Source organism: Siphateles boraxobius, unplaced genomic scaffold (genome assembly GCF_051911475.1).
Source record: "Siphateles boraxobius isolate OS27281-9 unplaced genomic scaffold, OSU_SipBor_1 7, whole genome shotgun sequence".
Taxonomy (NCBI): Eukaryota; Metazoa; Chordata; class Actinopteri; order Cypriniformes; family Leuciscidae; genus Siphateles; species Siphateles boraxobius.
Window position 1 is genome coordinate 446,185 of NW_027509197.1, and position 24,330 is coordinate 470,514.

Consider the following 24,330-nt stretch of genomic DNA (forward strand, 5'->3'; position numbering starts at 1 on the left):
ATGAAAAATTAGCAGTTTAGAGATTCTGAAAAACTGTATTCCACAGAAGAATGACAGTCATCCATGTGTGGAACAACATCAGTGAGTACATTTTGACAGAATTATCATTGTTTGGGTGAACAGGCCCTTTAAGAACGAAGACAAGTGTTTGTACTTACTGTCAGCATTTGGGACACTATCCATAACACCATAGGGAGGGACCAGAAGACCAGCCATACACTGACGATAATTCTGAAAGATACAAAAAGTGCAGTCACAAGACAGCAAATACAAAGAAATTGAGTAAATGAGCAATAAGTTACTAAATAATGTCTTAGTACATGTTCCTGGTCTTTTTGTATAAGCTTCATCATTTATTCCAAAGAAAAACATGTTTGTTTTTTCAATCTTTCAATGCCTCTTATTTTCAATCCTTCCCTACAAATCACCTGCTATATAGATACTGTTTTTCATAATCCAGTCAACTCCTGGATAAAATCAAATCCCTTTCAACATTTTTTGGGGGGGATTAAATATCCTATTTAACTTGGAAATACATCAGATAGATGTAAATAAATTGTAAACACCATTTCTTGTTAACTTAAAGCATATTGGATAAAATAGTTTGTCGTTCTGTATATGAATAATATGTGCACACACACACACACACACACACACACACACACACACACACACACACACACACACACACACACACACACACACACACACACACACACACACACACACACACACACACACACACACACACACACACACACAAATGCTCAGTGCTATGTAAATAAGAGATAGCATGAAAAAAAAATAAACCTCATCCCCCAGCTGAGTCTGTTTTTTCTTTTTAGTACCCAAACATCCAATGAAGTTTCTTGCCATAGTCGCCTAAAATCTAGTTTTTCTTTAGAGTAGCAGCCCAGAACGATGGACTCATCTAAGAACACACAAGGAAAGCAGTTTCAGAAGAGTTAGGAGGCAGTACTATCAGTAATCTCTTAAATCAGCTCTGACTGCAGATCAGAAGGGATTATGCTGGATTAAATCAATATTTCTGAATCAAAAACCAGACAGCGCACACAGAGGTTACACACATATGGACATTTCTGACACAGAGCTCATGACATACACACACTTGCAGCATTTCAAATCCTATTGCAGGTACCACCTCTTATACGTATACCTGTAGTCTCACTATGCAATGTATTTTTATGCCTCTATCAAATATGTCTTAATATAATGGACCAAATCTTAACTTCACAGTGTTAAAGATAGCCCTTGTGAGAAAGAAGTATTTATGGATATAATATACATTAAAATAATATACTTAAGTGTGAACTGAATAATATAATATTACAGGTAAGTGATCATAGGGTTGAAATAATTTTGATTAAATTAATTTCATTAGTTTGAGAGAATCTCAATTTTGTCATTTGTCTGATGTTCTGCACTAACAATTAGCAAATTATTAAGAAATATTGCAGGGTTCATTATTATTATTTTCCTTTTCTTGAAGCAAAAAATTACAAACAAAATATGTTGCAGAAAAAAGGATGATAATCAGACAGACAAAACAGTCAAAGTTATTAGACAGTTCAGTTAGTATCTACAGCTCACAGGAAATTCAAGATTGACAGACAGATAGTGCCATTGGGAAAGACACTTAACCTTGGATTTCTCTGGAGGAGAGCATTAGTTTACTTTATGTTGTTTTGGACAAAAACATCTGCTAATTATAGACACATGAGAGAGATTAGTGCCCATTTAGTGTTTGGTGAGAGAGCAGAAAGTCCAGCTCGTCCAGCGAGGTCAGGTAATGTGTTTAAGACCCCACCACATGCAGAGGTTTCGTACATCCCCAAAGAACATTTTCAATATGTCAATTAATTCAATTAATACTGTATCAGTTTTGATCCATCAAACCCAATACAGAACGGAAGACCACTTTATACATAACTATAGGATTTAGAATTGAGAAAATGCAATTCAATCAATTTCATAAATGTAATCATATAGAAGGAATGTGACAGAATAAGTAGACTTTATCACACTCAAAGTGATGAAAGAAAGAATGTTTTAGTAACAAGATGTGCCAATAAATGAATCTCAGTGACTAATGACACAGAGGCGGCCTGAGCCATTAACCAGGACACATGGGACAGTTAATGCAGCCTTTCTGGGGCACAGATGTGAACGTCCCGCTCTCTGGGGAGTGGACGTCTCTCTAAAAGAGGACAAGTCATTATCTCTGACTGATGCATCTCATAAATCACACAAACCTAACCTAATATGTCATTATGTCTATCGATAAATCCAACAACAATGAACACAACAGTCAGAGAGTGAGTCTGCGTATGGTGGGCTTCAAAGTGTGTTTGGACACTTAAAGGGATAGTTCAGTCAAAAATCATTAACCACTTTTGTGATATTTTTCTGTTCTTTTTTGAAGATTGAAAGCTTCAGTCCCCCATTGATTGTTCTTGAATGGAAAAAAGTCTTCATTTTTTTCCTTTTGTTGCATAAAAGAAAATCATGAGTTTGAACTGACATAAGGGTAATTTAATGATTTCAGAGTGTCATTTGTTATCTAATGCAACAACATCGAAAGTGTCAAAGTGTGTCTTCAGAGTCTAAGGGTTTCTTAGACCTGTACAGTGGATCGTTTGCTTTGTTCCAAAACTGGGATTAAAATGCTGCAATTTCTTCTCGGTTCAGTTCGCTTTCACAAGGCAAAATTTCTTATAACAGACCAAAATCTATTAATACAAGTCACATGTGAGTAAACTGTCCTCTCATTGGTTAGAGTGCACCTGTTTATCTTCTGGGATTCTGCTCATTACAGTCATCATCAAGATGGATAACAACAGCTCCCCTGGCTTTATTATGGCTTTCTTTTTTTTCTTTGCCCTTTATTTAACCAGATAAAACTTTCTGAGATTACAGAAGTAAACTTCTTTAGTAAACTTCTCTTTTACAGAAGTGACCTGGCCAAGATGAGCAGCAAAACATAATCAACAAAATAAAATAAAAAATAAATAAAAGAAGAAAATGACCATGACATTAAAACATGTCATCAGAACAATTAAACACATTTACAAATTGTTATTTCCTTTAAAAGCTCACTAAGCAAAGATTTAAAAATATTCATTGACACCAGGGTCTCCAATTTCAGGTCATATTGTAAAAAGTCCCAATCACTGGGTGCGGTATACCGAAAAGCTTTTTTTTCCATATTCAGTGTGGGCGAGTGGAACTGAGAGGGTATACAAATCCTGTGGGTGCAAAGAATAAACTCCAACAGGTTTGTGTTGGGTAAATGCAAAGAAATGGAGGCAATAGACCCAAAATTGATTTATAAATAAACACGTACCAATGTTTACATCTGCATATTGAGAATGATGACCAACCAACAATGGCTCGTTTCCACCAAGCAGTACTGTACAGTACAGTACGGTACGCAATTATTTCCATTTCCACTGTCAAAAGTTGTGAAGGGTCCCAAAATGCCGAACCGTACCGTACCTGGAATGGATCTCATATTTCGTGACTACATTTCGTGACACAATAACAGTAGTATTATATTTCAACTGTATATTGAAAAATGGCGTCTTATGTTGTCATTTCCCTTGTAGCATGCGCAAGTGACGATCCTCTGTCAACCAATCAACATTCTGCAGTGAGTCTAGCTCCGTACCACTGTGCTAGGTACCCCAACGGAAGGGTACCGAAAAAGTGATACGGTACCTAAAGGGTGGAGCTAAACTCACTGCAGAATGTTGATATAATTCTCCTTGTGTAGACCTAACGGTGATCTTTGGTCTCATGATTCTATAATTTGTTCCCTGGACAATCAGTTTGGCTGAGGGCTAAGTGAAGTTTCATAACTTCATATATTTATGCTATTTAACTTTATCATTGTAAGGTTAGACTAGAGCGCTGACTTTGTATGTTTGCCAGCATTGTTTTCTTTATTTCTTATTATATAGCTTCTTGTACCTTTTACTTATACTTTTATAATGGCTATTATTGATAAAACTGAAATTAAACAAAAAGAGATGGGTTTGAGTTTTGTCATTTTTAATTTTATTTCAGTGAAGATGATCACTGTAATGTTGTTTATGGCAACATCTGTTGTTTAGTGCAAATGCACATATTGCCTGGAATATTTTAATATGTTTAATATTTTTTAAATTTAAACGAAAGGAGCCAGGGTTGAGTTTTATATTTAGTTTTGTTATAAATAAGCTAACATTATGCATGCAGTGAATATAATCAATACACGTTGCCTGAACCACATTTGTGTGGCTATAATGTTTAAGATTTCTTTAAATGAAAATGAAAAGAGGCAGAGTGGTGTTTTATAACATAGTTTGTTTCATTGTTGCCTAAAATGTACATACAGAGATAACCGGAGTAGCAGAGCGAGTTGAGTGACACTTTCAAGAACGCTGTTCCATTTGAAGAATTACTCGGGAGTCATTCTCCTAAGTCGGACTTGGCAAGTCCGAACTTTGCGTACTTGGTATTCAGAAACGCCTAATGTCGGCACTTGTCTTCTTGTGACAAACAGCCATATGCCATATGCCTATGTCGCTTTCTTCTTTGCACAAAAATGATGTAGATTGCTTCGTTCCGGCATAGGCTACACCATGCCTATCAAGTAAGGGTTCTCTTGGCGGTGGAAACGCAAGCCGGATCAGGGTTTACCGTCCCGAATCGTACTGTACTGTACCGTACCGTACCGCTCAGTGGAAACGAGACATTACATTACTTTAGCTTTGGTCTCGTTCAAAGTCAGGTTTAGGTCACAAAGCCTTTGTTGCACAACATCAAAAGCACACTGTAGAAAAGACACAGCTTGGTGTAATTTGGGTACACTACAATAAATCACGGTGTCATCAGCATAAAAATGAAAATTGCTAATATTACTAATATTGAGATCAAGATCAAGCACCCTTTTAAATTCTCAGAGGCAGGTAATCCCCTGTCGATACAAGGTAGTTCTGAGTAGATTCTGCCTCACAACACTATGGCTCGGGTCGAGCGGAAAGTTCTAACCTTCACTACATTTTGGTTTTCGAAATACGCTCCCTTGAAGCCAGAGCATTGCCATGACCGTACAGATGGTAGGCCCCGGAATCAGGGGCCTCCTTTGAGGCAGGGTGGCGTATGTTGTACTCCCCGTGCTTAAAGGGTGTTGCGTTTTTGCTGAGTACACTGCCATGGGCAATTTGGTTAACTACCAGGATACTATGCTGTATAAACAGCTTATTTGCCAACGAAGGTTGCACTGTCAAGTAGTAGTTCGGGCAGTAGACTCACTGACGGGTAGTAGGCCTTAACAGGCCTCCTCGGAAGAGAGCCCCAACGTTGTGGGACATGAGAGTCCTCCTGTGGGTGGACCCAATATTTGTTTTGGTGTAGTATGGTTCCCAACGGTGTTGTGTTAGGCATATTAATACAAAATACAGAATGATTTTAAATATAAGGAGAAAAAAAGTTACTACTCCAAATTATGAAAACATGATTGATTATCCAATAACCACTGTTTTATGGTTACAGAAAAAGAAGTAAAATATGTAATATTTCTTAATTTTGTAGGTATAGTAGTCCAGGCATGTGCAGCTCTCTAAGAAAAAGCTGACTGCCCAAAAGCACTCCTTCTATGTGGTATTATACAATCCCCTCTAATAGTGGCTCTAGTAGATGAGTTAGGCCTATGATTAGGGCTGTGTTGAAAAAATCGATTCACGAATTCTGAATCGATTTTCATATTAATTTCTAAAGATCGATCCGTAACTCAGAGGATCGATTCAATAATAGGCCTACATTTTCCCCGTGAATTTTAACTTGCCGCGTCATTGAATTCACGTATGCGCGCGAGGTGGAAGGACATTAAAACAACGAACATGGCGGTCAGTAACGTTAAGCAAGCGGTTGCTTTGAAAACTCCACAAACGCTCAAAGCTGCGATCTGTCTTATACCTGGAGTACTTGAAGGTTTTCACAAAACTGTGACACACTTGTGTTTTCTAAAGGTTTTGTAATTTTATTTACTACTAGGCTATGTATCACGTGCCGTTTGAACTGACGCGCTACAGCGATCGGTCACATTTAAAAGCGCCAAAACGTTGGAAATATTGACAGAATCTGACAGCTGAGAATTTGTTCCATATCAAAAGTAACCTTCTCTGTTTAGTCTGTCGGTGTCAGTGTCCTCTTTGTCCGCGATTTTTCTCTGCATGAGAAAATGCAGTGGTCCAATCAGTAGTTAAAAGCCTTAACTTGCTTATAGTAATTCGGAAATTAGTGCACATGAGTGGAAAAAAAACACAGCACAGAAGAATGTCTAATTTAGCGTGAGATTTTTTTGTTGAGCGTGAGACAGTGAGATTGAGGCTGAATGCGTGAGTGTCACGCCAGATGCGTGAGAGTTGGCAACCCCGAATCCATTAATTTGCAGTTGAATGTCTATAATAATATTATCAATATGTTGCATACCTGTAATTCAGGTAACAGCTGGAAAAAAATGCTTTTTTCAAAAACACTTGTCTAAATCTCGAAGATCGGATCAGATCGGATCGGATCGAATAATGATAATCGATTCAAGATCTTGAGAATCGGAATCGAATCGATTCTTGAAATTTGAATCGAAACCCAGCCCTACCTATGATTGTGTCTAATAAACTCATTAAAGGAACACACCACCGTTTTTTGAAATAGGGGTTATTCACCGTCTACCTTACATTTAGATAGGTGGGCAAACACATTTTTGTCTCAGTGCATGCACTATCTTAGTCTGGGAGGGTCGCCGCTAGCTTAGCTTAGCATAATGAATGGAATCCTTTGTTGCTGGATAGCATGTCGTGAGTAAAAGTAATTAAAATAACCCCCAAAAAACTAATTACTTCTTGTGGCTTGCGTATTCAAAACAAGTACAAATAGCAATGCAGATTAAGACTAGGCAATTTCCTAGGCAGATATTGACATGGGACTATATTGGGGTGAAGCACAGGTGAAGCACTGCTACTTGGGTGCAGAGATTTTGGCGCTGCCAGACTAAGACAATGCATGCACTGAGACAAAAATGTGTTTGCCCACCTATCTAAATGTAGGGGAGACGGTGAATAACCCCTATTTCAAAAAACGGTGGCGTGGTCCTTTAAGTGGAGGGGGGGGGCCATACCATGTAAAATTTTATACACAAGTAAAATATCCATAAATTTGATCATATTATCCCTGTGGCGAACAGGACGGCCGGGGGACATGAGAGAACGGCACGAGGCCGGTGGTGCGATTGATAATGAGCATTGAGCATTGGTTTGTTTTATTTTTATAAAGTTTATTTGAATGTTCGCCGGTTCCCGCCTTCTTCTTCCCTGAACATTGCTACACTGGTGCCGAAACCCGTGAAGAGGGAGGAACACGCTGTCAGAGAGTCCTCGCCGCTGTGGGGAATCCGCGGTGCCATCGAACATGGTGGGCGAGTCGCCGCCGCTCGCCGTGGGCCGGAGCCTGCTGCCATCCGCCAGAAGGGGAGGAGCAGGGAGCGGGGGACTCACGGCCATGGACGCTCGAGGCGGTGCGCTGGAGTGAGTTTCCGGTGGGACAGTCGAGCTCGCTGCCGGCCGCCTGGGTATTGGAGGGGCGGCTGCCATCCGGGAGGGAGAGGAGGAGTCGCCGCCGCTCGCCGTGGGCCGGAGCCTGCTGCCGTCCACCAGCGAAGGGGAGGAGCAGGGAGCGGGGGACTCCTACCGTCTGCCCAAGGCACCCGAGGAGCCGTCGCCGTCCACCGGGCGGCGGAGGAGCGTCGAGCCGTCCACCGAGGGCTACCCAGCGTCACCACCAGGCACCGCGGAGGAGATCGCCCAGCTGGTGGGGGACCAGATGGCAGCGCGTTGTGGGAACCGGACAATTTTTTTTCCCTCTCTCCCCTCCCTCGATCTGTCGCTCCTCATGCTTCAGTCTCCGTTTCCCTCGGCTTGTCGGTCCATACCCCCCAGGGATCGCCGCCGCCGGGGGGAGTAGGCACAGGCTCTTCGGTACTGAGCGATGGGGGTATAGGCCTGTGAGGGGCGATGGGGGTATGTGGCACCGGTGGTGCGATTGATAATGAGCAACACCTGTGAGCACACCGGTCTCGCTTCTCTCACTGAGGAGCGGAAGCATAAAGGAGGAGCGACGACGTTGATGATCGAGAGAGGAACAGGCCTGTATTTTAGTTGAGTTTTGTTTTTTGTATTTGTGTTTATTTTAGGTAAGCCAGCAGTCGTCCGCGAGGGGCTGCTGGCGGTATTTTAGTTTGGTTTGTTTTATTTTAATAAAGTTTATTTGAATGTTCGCTGGTTCCCGCCTCCTTCTTCCCTGAACATTGCTAAAATCCCAATTTAAAAAATCATATTAAGTTAAAGTTTTACAATGATGAATTTTTTTTTACATTTTATCCAATATTTTCAAAGCCTGCTTATAGAGTCTTTCTACTGATTGTAATGTAGTCCCCCCTTTCTGCGTCCAACTGGTAAGGCAATAATTAATATATGAAAAGATCATGGCATTAACATATAACTTTGAAGCCTCAGTGGTTAAATTATTTCTAATGTGTCTAAAATTGACCAGATTAAATGTAATTTTATTTCCAACTTTTTTAACTTGTTTTTTAAATGTAAGATGTGACTCTATTATTATGCCTGAATACTTGTACACATGGACTACTGATTATTTTATTTCTGATACTATGACATCCGAATCTGGATCTCTATTTGCAGACTTTGATAAGAACAAACATACAGTTTTACTAACATTAAGATGTAATCATGAATTGTTTAACCAATTAGAGACATTGACCATTGCAGCTAATAATTGTTCTGCAGCTTGCTTTTTGCTTTTAGCATGCACATATATAACCGTATCATCAGCATACATCTCACAGTTAACAGAAGATGCACAAGCGACTGGCAGGTCATTAATGTACAAACTGAACAACAACGGTCCCAAAATTGAACCTTGGGGTACACCAACAGAATGAATCACTATTTGTGAAGTCTTATTGCTTACCCGGACACACTATTTTCTATCAATAAGGTATGATCTTATCCATTTAAGATCACTATAAGTCACTATGGTTACTATGAGTACTCAACCTCCTGAGTCTGGTCAGACGGTCATAGGCCTCTCGTGAGGCCTCCCAGTTATATCAGCCCTTAGGCCTTTTCAGGCCTCCTCAGTGCTTTGAAACTCAAGCACTAGGTAGGTCTGTGGATCGAGCAGAGAAACTCCCCTCGCTAGCAAGGGTTGTAAGCGCTATGCTGAGTCATGCTCTCCAGGATACCCCGTCTCTGAGGTCCGGGCCGAATGGTTCACTGTCAGCTTCGCAGTCTCTCGGGTTGGATGCCTTACCTAAAGGCAAGTGTCCAGATCCTCTGTCTTCAGACAGACAGGAAGTTGACCAGACTGAAGTGCCCCATGTAAGTGACGCCAGGTCAAGCCTTCCTGGTGGCATTTCGGGTGAGTAAGTTCCCCTGAATTGTGATTGGCTGGGGCTCCTTTGGGTTCACAAGCCACATTCCCTAGAAGGGACCCCTTCTAATTTTAAGCTGTGGTCCTAGGCCTTTGAGCAGGCCCAAGTAGGCCTTTCATTCAACTAAGTTTATGGAGGTTTTCCTGTGACACGTATAGCTTGGGCTATGACCATAGGGAATGCAACAGCCGGTGTGACCTGAGGGTGAGTGGTTCTGGCATTTCATTTGAATTTGCTGGTTCTGACAGTTGCAATGCCAATGGGCATGCTCTCCCCTTAGCATGGTGGCGTTGGTAAATCATTCCCCAAAGCGTCAATCGACGCAGTGTCTCGTTCCTTTTCCAAAGGGAACGTCTAGGTTACGACTGTAACCTCTGTTCCCTGAGAACAGGGAACGAGACACTGCGTCTTTCGCCATGCCTCGGGGCCAGCCTACCTAACAGTCCCTTCAGACGTTAAGGTGATTGTCATGTTTGCAACGAGCCCTTGTATACTTCTGGATCGCACGTTAATGAAGTCATGGGCTGTCGCCGGTCAATAGGATTGCCGGGATTTGATAGTGATTTCGGACACCTGTCACGCCTGAGGAATTCCCCAAAGCGTCAATCGACGCAGTGTCTGGTTTCCTGTTCTCAGGGAACAGAGGTTACAGTCGTAACCTAGACGTTAGTCTCAGTCTAGTTTTCAGTATACTGAAATCAATGGTGTCGAAAAGCCTTTGATAAATCAATAAAAAGTGAAACACAATGATAATGATATCATTTAAAACCCTGGTAGTGTCACAGTCACCACCCTATGATCATCGTCACTGTCATCGTCTCTATCACTGTCATCGTCACTGTCACGTGTTAGTCCCCCTCTGCACTACAGTTCCCAGCATTCTCCTTGGCCCACACCTGCACCTCCATCACCATTACCCGGACCTGCCAGCAATCATCATCACTCACCGTCTTCAGCTATTGTCTTCATTGTTCACCTTTGTATTTAGTTACTTTCTGTTCAGTCAGTCTCTGTCCGTTCTACTTTGTCAGTTATAGTAAGTGTGTGTGTGTGTTCATCCTGCCTGTTTGTAGCCGTTGGAGTTTATTATTAGTAAAAGTTAGTATTGGAGCCCTTTTGCCCCTTTATCTTCTGCCTACACCACACCGTGACATAAGAACGGACCTAAAAGAAAACCGAATGGGCGTTCTCCTCACCCGTTCTGATCCTATCTCTCAACTGGTGACCTGCTTCCAGGATGACCGCCAGATCGAGGAATATGTCGACGAGTTCCTGGAGATTCCTCATGGGGTAAGATGGGCAAATAACATCCAAAATCTGTATTTTGGTGCGGATTGGACTCACATCTGTACCAGAAAGCTCCAGCGGCAGCAATCCCAGGCACGTTTGCCCAATATCTGGACCACTTACTACTGTTGAGTGGATCAGCCTTCACTGTGGGTGAGGCTGAAATGATATCTCCACTCAACCACCATCACCGCTTCATCTTCACATCATGCCTGTCCAGCCTGATCTTCACGTCATGCCTGTCCAGCCTGATCTTCACGTCATGCCTGACCACCTTGATCTTCACGTCATGCCTCCTGTCTTTGTCCCAAGCCCAGAGTCTCCTCCCACTGAGACCACCCGTCCTGAATCTTGTCCCGCCGAGATTGCCCTTCATGAATCCTCTGTTCCTGTCCTCATCCAAGGTCAAGATGAAATTCACTTAATAGACTTTGACACCGAGCCTGAGATTCTTCACTTCATGTCTACCGAGCCTGAGATTCCTCAAGTCATGTCTGCCGAGCCTGATTGGCTTCACTTCATGTCTACCGAGCCTGACTGGCTTCACGTCATGTCTATAATAGCCTGAGCTTCTTCGTGTCAATCCTACCAAGTCTGAGCTTCATTACGTCAGTCCTGGTGAGCCTGAGGTTCTTCACGTCAGTTCTGCTGAGCCTGAGACTGTTCACATCATGCCCGTCGAGCCAGAGACTGTTCACATCATGCCCGCCGAGCCAGAGACTGTTTACGTCATGCCCGCCAAGCCAGATACTGTTCACGTCGTGCCCGCCAAGCCAGAGACTGTTCACGTCAAGCCCGCCGAAACCAAAGACTGTTCATGTCATGCCCGCCGAGCCAGAGACTGTTCAAGCCTCGTCAGCCAAGATGGCCGCCTCGCCGCCTGAACCCTCACAGCCTGTCCCTGAGCCTGTCCCTGTGCCTCTGTCAGAGTGGCCAGATCGTATCCGCCATGGCCGCCCGAACGGATGTCTCTGCCATGGCCGCCCGAAGGACCGTCTCTGCCATGGCCCCCAGAAGGGTCGTCTCCGCCATGGCCGCCCGAAAGGTCGTCTCCGCCATGGCCGCCAGAAGGGTCGTCTCTGCAATGGCCGCCCGAAGGGTCGTCTACGCCATAGCCACCCTAAGGTCCGTCTCCGTCCTGGCCATCAACACAGTCTGCTCAGTCCTGGCCATCAGCACTACCTGCTTTGCCCTGGTCTCCCGAACTGCCGGTACCGTCCTGGAGTCATCGGCCCCTGGTGACCCTGCGGGGATGGACTCCAGGACGCCCACCCCCCCTCCCTTGTTTCACCATGTACGGCGCGAGAACGCACCTGCCAGGAGGGAGGAGTTCTGTCACAGTCACCACCCTATGATCATCGTCACTGTCATCGTCTCTATCACTGTCATCGTCACTGTCATGTGTTAGTCCCCGTCTGCACTACAGTTCCCAGCATCCTCATTGGCCCACACCTGCACCTCCTTCACCATTACCCCCACCTACCAGCAATGATCATCACTCACGTCTTCAGCTGTTGTCTTCATTGTTCACCTTTGTATTTAGTTACTTTCTGTTCAGTCAGTCTCTGTCCATTCTACTTTGTCATTTATAGTAAGTGTGTGTGTGTTCATCCTGCCTGTCTGTACCCGTTGGAGTTTATTATTAGTAAAAGTTAGTATTGGAGCCTTTTTGCCTCTTCATCTTCTTCTGCCTACACCACACCGTGACAGGTAGCAGCTGTAGTTGTGCTGTGCTTTTTCCTAAAGCCTGCCTGATTATGTGATAAGATGTCATGTTCATTCAAATATATAATCAACTGCTCACTAATAAAAGATTCAAAAGCCTTAGACAGAATGCAAAGTTTAGAAATCGGCCTATAATTATTCATATCAGAAGGATCTCTTCGTTTTAACCATGGAATAACAAATGCAGACTTCCATATCTTCATTCAAACTCAGTGAAAGATTATAGATATATGTCAAAGGGGAAGCTACTGCATGTGATCTGCAAATAATTTTAAGAAAATTTGTTCTAATTGGTCAGAACCAGCTGACTTATTTACATCCAGTAATTTAAGTTTTGTTTTAATCTGGCAATTTAAGAGTGGTTTAAAACTAAAATTAAGATCCAGTAAATGTCTTCTGCTATTATCCATATCAATATTCGTATCTATAATTTTAGGTGCCTTGAGTGTCGATCCTTTCTTTGTAGCTGTCTTTCATTACTTAATCATTTAATCAAGGCTTAGTCAAGACAACATTCTTACCACATACATATTTTGGATTATTATTTAATTATATTTTGGCGCTTTAGTTTTGAATGGTGATAAAATGCTCACCCACTTAATTCATTTTGAGAACCATTAGCAGAACAAATACTTCTGCTTTTCAAGCAGCGTATGTACTTACCCATCATACATTGTGATACAGCCCTAAAGTCGTTCCCAGTTCATGCAGTGAGAACATGCCAAAAAGGGGGAACTTCCGCCATTAGTTCTAGGAACTATGAAAAGGTTCCTCCAGTGCGAAAGCCCCTATAGACACAGGCCTATAAAACGGACTTCTCTCCATTAATTCATAGACAAACTATGGATGAACATGCATATCCTCTGCACATTGTGTGTATGATTACTGCTTTGTATATTGACTTTTGTATTGTGTACTGTTTTATGCATGTTCCATGATTGAACACCTAGTTAACGTAACCTCTACTATATCATGCTTGATATAAAAAAAATCCTCATTTAGTACCTTACACATTGGTACAGGCATCATCTCCTTATGCATTGAATGCTTGTTATATTAATAAAAGTATAAAGGGACACAACACTGCCAACCCACTGATGCAATCATGCAAATGAGTTCACTTTCAAACAAGGGAACTTTTCTTGCTTGAAAATGACCCTTTTCTCGCTGGTCAAGCCAAACTCAAGAGTGTAACCTCCACAAAGATTGAAGGGCACTATCTCTTTCTTCTTCTTCTGATTGCTGTTCATGAGAAAAGACTGGAGACATCCGGTCTAACCGCGGCACCGTGGAACCCAGTGTGCAGACGAAGGGGAATCTAGTTACAGCCAGACCGTTTCTAACCTTGCGGACTGTAAAGTTCGTCATTCTTCAACTCGGAAGAACCTGTTGCAACTTCACCACCATCGAACTAATGAAGCATCAAAAGACTGATTGCAAGTATATTGCAAGATTGCAAGTATCTCATACATTTAACTAATTAAACAGATGTTTAGTATAAGCACGTCTAACCTGTAAGGAACTCAGCTTTCTGGAAATATTAATAATCCATAATATCTTGTTATTATTAATTATAAATATTTGGGTCAGTTAATTGGATTAACTTGATGTGGCTGAATTAATATTACAATCAATTAATCAGTTCTTCCAACGAACTCTTTTGATTATTAATTTATTCCAAGAAAAGGGTATCTTCCATGGCCACCGAAGAATAATTATTTCTTCGCCTGTACAGTACTTTGAGCCAGTAGCAAAAACCGTGATCGTAAAGTGACTTGTATTGCAAACAAAACAGAACCAAATACATATTATGTACAAGTTTTATTAACTAAATATAGATATTTATATGAATATAAATAAACTAAACAACATACACACATGAATACATAAATAGGTTAGTGATAGAATGAAATTGGAAACCGGAAGAGGGTCTATGAGAAGAACCATCAGAATTTCATTTTCACATTTCATTGAATTGAATACTTGCATTTGTAATGGGAACAATTCTTGAAGTTGTTGAAAATTGAAGTCGTTGATGGTTCCGGCAGTGTCAAGTGGAAGTTGGTTGAGCGTTCTCTTTCTCCAGGAACGCATGGCTGGTTTGGTCAAGGCGTGGGACTCTGTTGAGGCCACGCCGAGCACCCAGGAGAAGTGAGGAAGTCGGAAGGATGGGTGATTGGAGTCGTTGTTGGTTGGAGTCTTTGTTCCAAAACACTTGAGATTGTCCTTGGTTCTTTGTGAGAGAGTTATCTCTCTCCTGCCTGAGCCCATATCTGGTTGGAATCGAGGCCTGCTGGGCCCTGGGGCCCCCGTGGAGGGGGAGGGGGTTCCCCAGAATCACCAGAACAGTGTTGCGGCTGGATGAAAGAACTAAGAGAGGGAGGTCACATGTGGACTGTCTCTAATAAGGCCTGGAGAAGATCCTCCCCTAAGGGTTGAACTCGACCAATCAGAAAGGGGACATGTCTGAGAGGGAAAGTGGCTCTTAGTTGATTTACGGATCTTTGTCCCTAGCATGATTATACCTTCATTAATGCTAAAATAGCTATAACACATCCACACTACATTCTAGAAGAAGGTGATGTACATCAAAGTGTGAGTCATTAAATGAGGATTAATTAGGTAGGAGGCATGATATAGGTGAGGTTACATTGATCGTTAGTTGGTTGTATACCAGGATACATACCATAATATATATCTAATAGTACACGAGACAGTAAACCATTTACACTGTTTCTTTCACAGTTTTATGCATGTTCATTTATAGATCAGTTAGTCTATGATTAATGCAGCAAAGTCTGTTTTAAAGAGGGTTTCTGTTTCATAGTCTCTCTCTTGAGTATGTGGCCACATTCCTCGGAGGTCGTAAAATCTCCTTATCATGCCCTGTAACCTGACACTGTTTCTGCCCTTGTGTTTGTTCATTTGGGCTGTGTGAGGAGTTTCATAAACCTTTGTATATAATGAATAATTAGTATGTGTCTGATTGGTCCATACCCTACAAACCCCTTGTTACTAAGGTACTGATGGTTCTGTTGAGGTGGTTAACTGACTCGTTACCATAGCTTCATTCCCCTGTTTTGGTTTCACTCATTCACTTTCACTCTCCATTTACCCATGAATGTGTGTTTGTGTGTATGTGTTTGTTTAGACTAGTTATGAGTTCATAATTTAGTAAAAATGTACTGCAAAACAAATCTTTAACGATTTGATCGATGTTTCTTTCCCAAGGCCCTGTGTTGGCTCCTGGTCTGTAGCGAGACCATCATCTCTCATAGCACATAAACTGCCTGGAAATGCTGGCTGTTTTTCAGGCTCTGAAACACTTCCTACCAGACCTGAGAGGCCATCGTGTGCTTGTTCGGTCCAACAACACATTGGTGGTCTCTTATATAAACCATTAGGGGGGTCTGCGGTCGTGCCCGTTATTCAAGATGGCTTACTAATTCCTCCTGTGGGCCCAAGGGAAACTGTTCTCTCTGAGGGCAGTATATATCCCAGGGTATTTAAACTTTGGTCAAGCAGAAGAAGATCTGTTTGTATCTCTAGAGACGACACACTGTCAGCTTTGGTTATTCTCACTCATCCAGCTCCTCTTGGAATGGACGCTATGTTACATGGCCAAAGCATGCCTGATCGCTCTGCTCCTGGGAGTTCTGGAGAGAGGTTGCCGGGACGAGGTCTATCTCTTATTAGTAGCCCCATTCTGGCCGGCCCGAGTATGGTTTTCGAACCTAGTTTCTCTCCCCGACGGCTCTCCACTGAAGAATCCGCCCAGGTGGGACCTTCTCTCTCAGGTGAGTGGGTTGATCCTTCACTCCCGCCCAGAGTTGTGGAAACTGTGGGCTTGGCCTCTGAGGGGGGCCAGCTCATAAGTTCAAGTCAATCAACTGAGGTTGTTGAGACCATCCTCTACTCCAGAGCTCCGTCCACAAGGAAACTCTATTCCTTGAAGCAGAGATTATTCACTTGGTGTGGGAATCACAAGTTAGACCCAGTTAACCTCCCAGTGGGTGCAGTGCTGGAATTCCTGCAGGAACAATTTCCTGCAGGGTAATCCCCCTCCACACTGAAGGTCTATGTGGCAGCTCTGGCAGCTTACCAAGTCACTTTACGTGGTGTGTCTTTTGGGAGACACCCCTTAGTAACCCGTTTCGTTTATGGCACTTTGAGGATTAGACCTGCAGTCCGCACAAGGGTGCCGGCCTGGAATTAGGCCATTGTTTTGGAGGGCCTTTCCTTGGCTCCCTTTGAGCATATTGAGGAGGTTTCTGAGAAGTTTCTCACTCTGAAGACTGTTTTTCTCCTCACTGCCTCTTTTCTCAAAAGAATTGGAGACATTCAAGGACTCTCTGTATATCCCATGAGCCGTCACTCCTTGGCCGATAGTAGCTTCTGGTAGGGACGTAGACTTGTAGTAGGGAGTGAAAGTAGGACGGAGCCGAGTCTGTGCTTACAGATCTACCACAGACTCAGCTCCGTCCGACTTTCACTCCCTACTACAAGTCTACGTCCCTACCAGATGCCTACGATTGGCCAAGGAGCGACGGCTCGTGGTGCCATCACAGCGAGGCACTAAATCACTCTCCAGAACATTCTCATTCACGGTTCCATGCTGGTGGAATGATCTCCCCACCCTTGTCCGTAATGCAGAATCCCTGACAGCATTCAAAAGACAACTGAAAACTCATCTCTTCCATGAGTACTAACATAAACTTTTTTTTTTTTTTTTAATTCTTCTCTTTCAAATCTTTCCTTCCCTTTTAAATCTTCCCTTGTCTGGCATTTGCTACTCTGAGCAATGCCTGAACTTTGTATTTTGAGCACTTCTTGCGTCGTTCTTCCCTCTTCACGATGACTCGCTTGCTTTAGTCCTCAGATGTAAGTCTCTTTGGATAAAAGCGTCTGCTAAATGACTAAATGTAAATGTAAATGTATATCCCTCATGCCTGGAATTTGCGTCCGGTATGGTAAAGGCTTTTCTTCACCCTAGATCGGGTTATGTTCCTAAGGTTCCTACTAATACTGTAAGACCTATAGTATTGCAGGCTTTCTGTCCTCGTCCCTTCAGGACGTCAGACCAAGAGAAACTAAAGCTGTTCTGCCCAGTTAGGGCCTTAGATACTTATGTCGGCAGAGCTGCCCTGTGGAGGAAATCTGAACAGCTGTTTTTTTTGCTTTGGGTCACCCAGAAAGAGGGGGCCGGTATCTAAGCAGAGGATGAGCAAGTGGTCGAGGACATCTCACTTGCTTATGGGTCGGCCAGTCAGACTTCACCTTTGGCTGTACAGGCTCACTTGATTAGAAGTATGGTTGCTTCCAAAACATTACTGTCAGGAGTTTCCCTCCAAGATGTTTGTGATGCGGCAGTCTGGTCCTCGCCGTACACATTTGTGAGGTTCTATGACCTTGACTTCGGCTCCACTCCACCGGCACAGGTGCTGTCTTCTGAATGTGCGGATTGATTTCACAGACGGACACTTGCTCTTATGGCGGCGTGGGTCTAGTGTGCCCACAGCGTAGTTTCGACGCAGCTTGAGTTACCTTGAAAGGGGTACATATGTAACCTTAATTCCTTGAAGAGGGAACGAGACGCTGCATAATCCTGCCATACTCTTGGCATGCCCGTGATCGACTTGCTTCAGCCTATCAGAAGCTGACATTGTTTGGTTCAGGTGTGCTTTATAGTTTCCTGGTCAATGACGTCACCAGCCTATGATGTTCCGTCATGCCATTGGACTGATTCTATACGTGCTTCGTGCAGAGGCCTTTCCACAGCGTTTCGACGCAGCGTCTCTTTCCCTCTTCGTAAATGTAGGCAAATTTCCTGTGAAAACCATCCTGCCCGGACTGAAAAATAAACCCTTATAATATTATAAAAGTTAATGAGGGTAAGACTGTCACGGAATGGTAAAATAGTGAAGCGAGGATTCAAGTGCAGAAAAGAAGGATTTTTAAGAAGTAATGAAAAAAAAACTACAAACAAAACTACCCCAAGGGGAAAAACAATACAGACATCTCAACTTGACTTAGGCAAAGAACAGAAACACAAGGATGCAAAAAGTGATGAACCAGGACAGGACTGCAAACACAGGGAGAATAAATGGGGAAGGGAAACGAGGAAGGCAGGTGAGACAAATTAACTAATAATCAGGTAACAAGATGGGAGGGGCTAGATAATCGACAGGAGAGCACATGGCACAAGGAAACACATGACAAGCCATGTGCTCACAACAAACCAGACTATACACACAAATGCATGACAAACCGGGAGTGTCAGAGCTTCGTCACTTAACCAAGATCTCAACTAGACAGAAGTGACAGAACCCTGACAAAGACAAAAGCACATTTTGGTAGAAGGATTGAACTAATTTAAACTTCGTTAATTTTGTAGAAACATAGTCGTAGTGTACCTTTAATTGAAAATAATGTGCAGTTTTGTGTCCAAAACGATTACATTCAGTGTAATTTTACTAGTTTGAAGTATACTATTTTTGCAATAAGTACTTTTTTATGTGAAATGACTCCAGTCATCCATGTTCCAGTCATTTCTGCATCTCTGGATAGGAACGGCTCACGTTATACAGCTAATGCGTCTGACAGTCCAGTGCAGAGCGCTAATTGAAAATGACTGCTCTGCCTCTCAGTCATGTTTCTATTGTATTTGTAATGATTTATCTTTGTACGGTAATCAGTCTAACTGCACAAAGCGCTTTCTCATATGAGGAGCTTCTGCAACAGTTATATTTAATGATGATAAAGACAGTTCGTGTGTAAAGCTCATTATTCCACAGATCATAAAAAAGGTCTCTTGTATAATTGTGTGAACTCAGTAGTGTTAACAGAGTATCTGTCAGCAGTGGGCAGACCCACAAAAAAATAAAAAATGTACTGATTTTTAAAGAATATATACAGAATGTTCCATGCTGTACTTTAAACCATGTATAACAGACCTGAGAGTACTATACATTTACTGGGAGCTGAAAGTACACTCAAATTTGACTAAATACATTATAAACACAAAAGGACAATATAACTGACTGACAATATAACTGCAGATACAGATTGCGTGTGGGTTTGGAGAAGTATACAAGCACCAGGCACAGAGTCAAAGGTTACAATTCCAACAAGAATAGACTCTTCATAAAAACAAACAACTGACTGTCTTTTTGGTCAGTCTCCAACATAAGGTGCAACTGCGATTGGAGTTCGAGTCCAGACTCTGATCCTTTACTACTGTGTCCTGTCCCTCCTACTGTCCTGTACATTAAAGGACAAAAATCCCCCAAAAATGTCACTTAAAAAGACTTTGTCTTTTAGAAACGATGAGCTGAGCATGGGTTGCTTTATCACTTTAGTTATTGCCATGGTAATTGCACAAAATTTGGGAAGAATCAGCTTGAAGTAGTCTGGATTTCTTTCTTTTACCGTATCAATTCCAGCAGAATTTAAATCAATCATTAAATCATTCAAATCAAACTCTTCCAGTCTCAGCTACAACTACAGTGTTTGAGGGCTGGACAAAGTAGACATTGCCAATCAAGACCATAGGCTGGCATTATGCAAATTTGTTACATTATTATGTAGGTATGTAACAGGAAGTGATTGAATTGCTTATGACTCGTTTCAGCAGTTCAGAATCTATTATTTATTTTACACAAAAACAATTACTTTAATTGTTGAGCACTTTGATCTTTAAAACTATGCAGCCTTTTACATCCACACACAGCTGTATTACACACTGCATGAAACTAAGTTATATCAAAAAAGCATTATAGGGGCACTTTAATTCTAATAACCCGGTAAATATGTAACATATATAGCATATATGTTATACAATAAACACCAATGACCTTAATTATGTACAAACCACCACAGAACATGACAGATTACCCAGCATCCCCTGGGGCTTGAATGGGGTGCTGTGATTGGAGGAGACTTGACAGCCCAGAGGTGCTTAGTGGAGGCTGATATATAATTACACAGTCAGATGCACACAAAAAACAACAGATTTATAGAGTGTTTCTGCAGCATTAAATACAAAAAAAAAAATCATTTGAATTAGATCACTGGCTGTGCAGTGCTGTCAATTTAAACTAGCAGCCTGACAGTAATGAGTTAAATTTAAATTGAGTTTTCAATAGCGGACAGAGCCAGACCCTCAAAACACACACACACACACACATATGTTTACTTAGCTACTCAAATGGGGACATTCCTTAGACGTAATGGTTTTTATACTGTACAAACGTATATTCTCTCCCCTTATACTAACCCGAACCCTAAACCTTTAATAACTTTATTTTTATACCAGATTTACAAATGAGGACATCCCTAAAGGGAGGTTTTTGGAGATTTTGTCAGATTTTAGTCACTTCTGGGTATTTTTACCTAAATTTGAACCCAAAATATATACATACACACACACACACACACACACACACACACACACACACACACACACACACACAAACACACTCACACGTGTGCCGTGTAGAGTGATACTGAATGTGGCAGGCTTTGTTTCTTTAAGTTGCAGGCATTCAACCTAAGCACAGTAATGAGTAATGAAGCGTTCATGCTCAGGGTGTGTGAATATCTCAAGCAAACTCTTACATAACCCACAACTACACTTTCACAAGCCACTGAGCATCCAATGGAAATGTATTTTCCAATAAAAAATTTTTTTTAAAGAAATTAATACTTTTATTCACCAAGGATGCATTCATTTGATTATAAATGTTACAAAAATATTTCTATTTCAAATAAATGCTGTTCTTTGGAACTTTCTATCCATCAAAGAATCTTGAAAAAAGCAGTACAACTATTTTCAACATTGATAACAATCAGAAAAGTTTCTTGAGAAGCTAATCATCATATTAGAATAATTTCTGGAGGATCATGTAACACGGAAGACTGACACTTTTTAATGATCAAATAAATATAGTCTGAATAAATGCAGGTGAACATAAGATTCTTCTTTCAAAAACATTATAAATCTTACATTACCTCAAAGCTGACAGAAATGAATGCCTAAAAGCTACAAAATACACATTTTGATTTAATAGGATCTTTAAACAAGTCTTTATTTGCTCAAATTTATCTCATGAAGTTAAGAGAAACCCTTGAGATAAATAAAGAGATTATATTTATGATTAGTCTTTTTTTTTAAAGGGGTATTTTTTGCTATAGGTCTTCTACATTGCTGCAGTTTTTTTAAGGGTTTTGCTTGTCTCATAGATCTGAGATTTCTCCGCTCACATATAAATCATGAGTTTTGTGAGGGTGATAAAAGCTCATATTCAATAATCTCCTCATTAGTGCTGCAGCATGTGTTCACTGTAAAACTCAAATCGATTGCATCTGTATTAATGCAGAAACCCAATATATCAACAGGAAATTAAAGAGCTCTTCACTGAAACGAGCCATTGTGTCTACACAAATGTTATACCAAAAAAGTTTATGAAAAACCAAAGACCATCTGTTAGATATATGCCACCCTGACAATAATATTCAGAACTAATAAGAATGTCTCATCGCCATGACAACAGCAGTCCGCTTCATGCACTGGGATAATTAGAGTTTGACTTTGGAGTTTTTTGACTGTAAGGATAAAGGATGTTTCCAGCATCAGCGGGGCACCAGTCTGACCATTAGAAGACACTCTGCTTACTGGAAAACAACAATATAGAGTATTCAGTAGCCCACCTCTCTTTGATATGTTTCTCTATCATTTCAACCAGCAAATAATGAAAATATATATTGTATTTTCTGGATGAACCCAGTTACTGATCATTAGGGTCATTATTCAGGTTATAAATCTGCAGGGCAGAAAAGAAAAGAAAAGTCTTACTCAGGAAGAAGGTACAAATGCCAAATCATCCAGAACAAGCAAAGTTCAGAAGCTGAGAACGTATCAAAGATGCTACGATCAACCATACGAAAGATGCCATTACTCAAAAAGATCCATGTCTGGGGCTAAAAAGCACACGAATGATGCAACTGATAGGTTATGTGAGATGAGAGCAAGATTAAGCAAACTTTAAACCCATACATTGTTGTGGACCAAATCTAACACGGCCAGAGTCAAATATGGAAGAGATTTGGCTGATGCTGGATATAAGGAAACATTTAAAAGAAACTTGAACTGAGTCTTGGACAAATTCCTTCCAGCAGGACAGTGACTGAAAACAAAAAGCTAATTCTGGCTCAAAAACCAATAGGTAAATGTCAATTCAACCAGCAACCAGCAATATCCAGCATTATTACAATTTGAATTATTATCCAAACCTGCATTATTATCCAAACCTGAATGAAAATAGGCTAAAACTCACAGTGTACCAAACTTACTTACAACAAAAGTCAGAAAGCTGTCAAAAAATGTGACTTAACGAAATATAAAAAGAAAAGAAAAGAAAAAAAAGATATCTTAATGCTTACTTTTGTGTCAATACAGAAATTGACTTTCAGAAATAGACATAGCCTGAGAAATTTTCACAGGTGTTTTGCTTTCCCAGTGATTTCTCTGTTTTTTGTTTGAATATTATTGTATACTATACACCAGTACAGACAGTAGAGTACTCTCACTTTGTGTTATTTAACGTGTCAAAAATGTAGAAGCTATACACACAAAATACATTTTTGGTAACACTATAGTTTAGGGTCTAATTCTCACTATTAATTAGATGCTTATTAACATGCATATTACTAGGACATTTCTCTGTTTATTAGTACTTATAAAGCACATATTTTTTATTTATTTTCTTCCTTTATTTTATTAGGGACCATGTACAATTTCAAACATAAATGTTACCATTTGATGCATTGTACCAGAGTTAGTCTCAGGCTAATGTACATCTGCAGTCCCCTGGCAGGGTACAATAAAATAAAATAAATAAATAAAAAACAAACCAAACAAAAAAACATACAAATAACACTCCCCCAACCCCCTACACACACATACACAAAACACATTTTGTCAACACCACATCAGTGTCAGTGGGTACAGATTTGAGTGGTCTTCAGAAAAGATTTCCGTTGTGATTTAATACTCTTAATGGAATTGCAGCTCGTATTGTCATCTGTTATTGCATTCCACTGTGTAGTGGCTTTAAAAGAAAAAGCAGATTGTCTAAAGGTTGGACTTAAAAGGTATGATACAATCAAAAATATAAGCTATTCTGGTATATTTTACAGAAATTGCAGGGCGATTGCAAACAAAAACAAGTAAACATGCAGGAGCCAGGCCGTGAGAATCTTATACACTAGAGTCAAGTTTGAAAAGAGTCGAAAATCTTCAAAACTCAATAAATTGTGTTTCTCTACTCTCTAGGATCTTGCAATGGTAGTACCAAAATGGCTTTTTATAAGGATTGTTAAAGCTTGCTTATATAATGATTCTAGAGGTCTAATGGGAGATTCACTGGCCTGTCCCGAACAGGTGATACAACAGTATGAAATATGTGAAAAAATTAAAGCATGCATGAATATTTTGGCTACATCCATAGGGAGGGACGATCTAACCTATCTAAATTTTGCCAGGTTATATTTTATAGTTTTGGTCATTTTCTTGATGTGTTTTTTGAAGTTAAGATTCAGATCTAAAATGATACCAAGATATTTAATTTCAGTAACTACATCAATTGATTCATTTTTAATAAAGATGTCTGCAGTTTAAATCTGCCCCTTGGTTTTACAAGAGAACATACCTTTTGTCTCGCTAATATTCAAGGTAAGACAAGATTGTTCAAGCCATTCAACAACACCTTGCATGGCATAAGTCAATTTCTCAACTGCTACCTGAGCGT

The 24,330-nt window shown here is 41.1% G+C and overlaps 1 protein-coding gene across 2 annotated transcripts in view; it reads right to left on the bottom strand.

The window, feature by feature from the left end:
• Positions 1-24,330, bottom strand: part of rapgef4a (Rap guanine nucleotide exchange factor 4a) — a 103,776-nt gene that overhangs the window by 42,788 nt on the left and 36,658 nt on the right. For both annotated transcript variants that reach the window (XM_077217043.1, XM_077217044.1), the window contains one exon: positions 159-231. In XM_077217043.1, the coding sequence (XP_077073158.1) occupies positions 159-231 (73 nt within the window). The remainder of the gene's footprint in view (positions 1-158; positions 232-24,330) is intronic.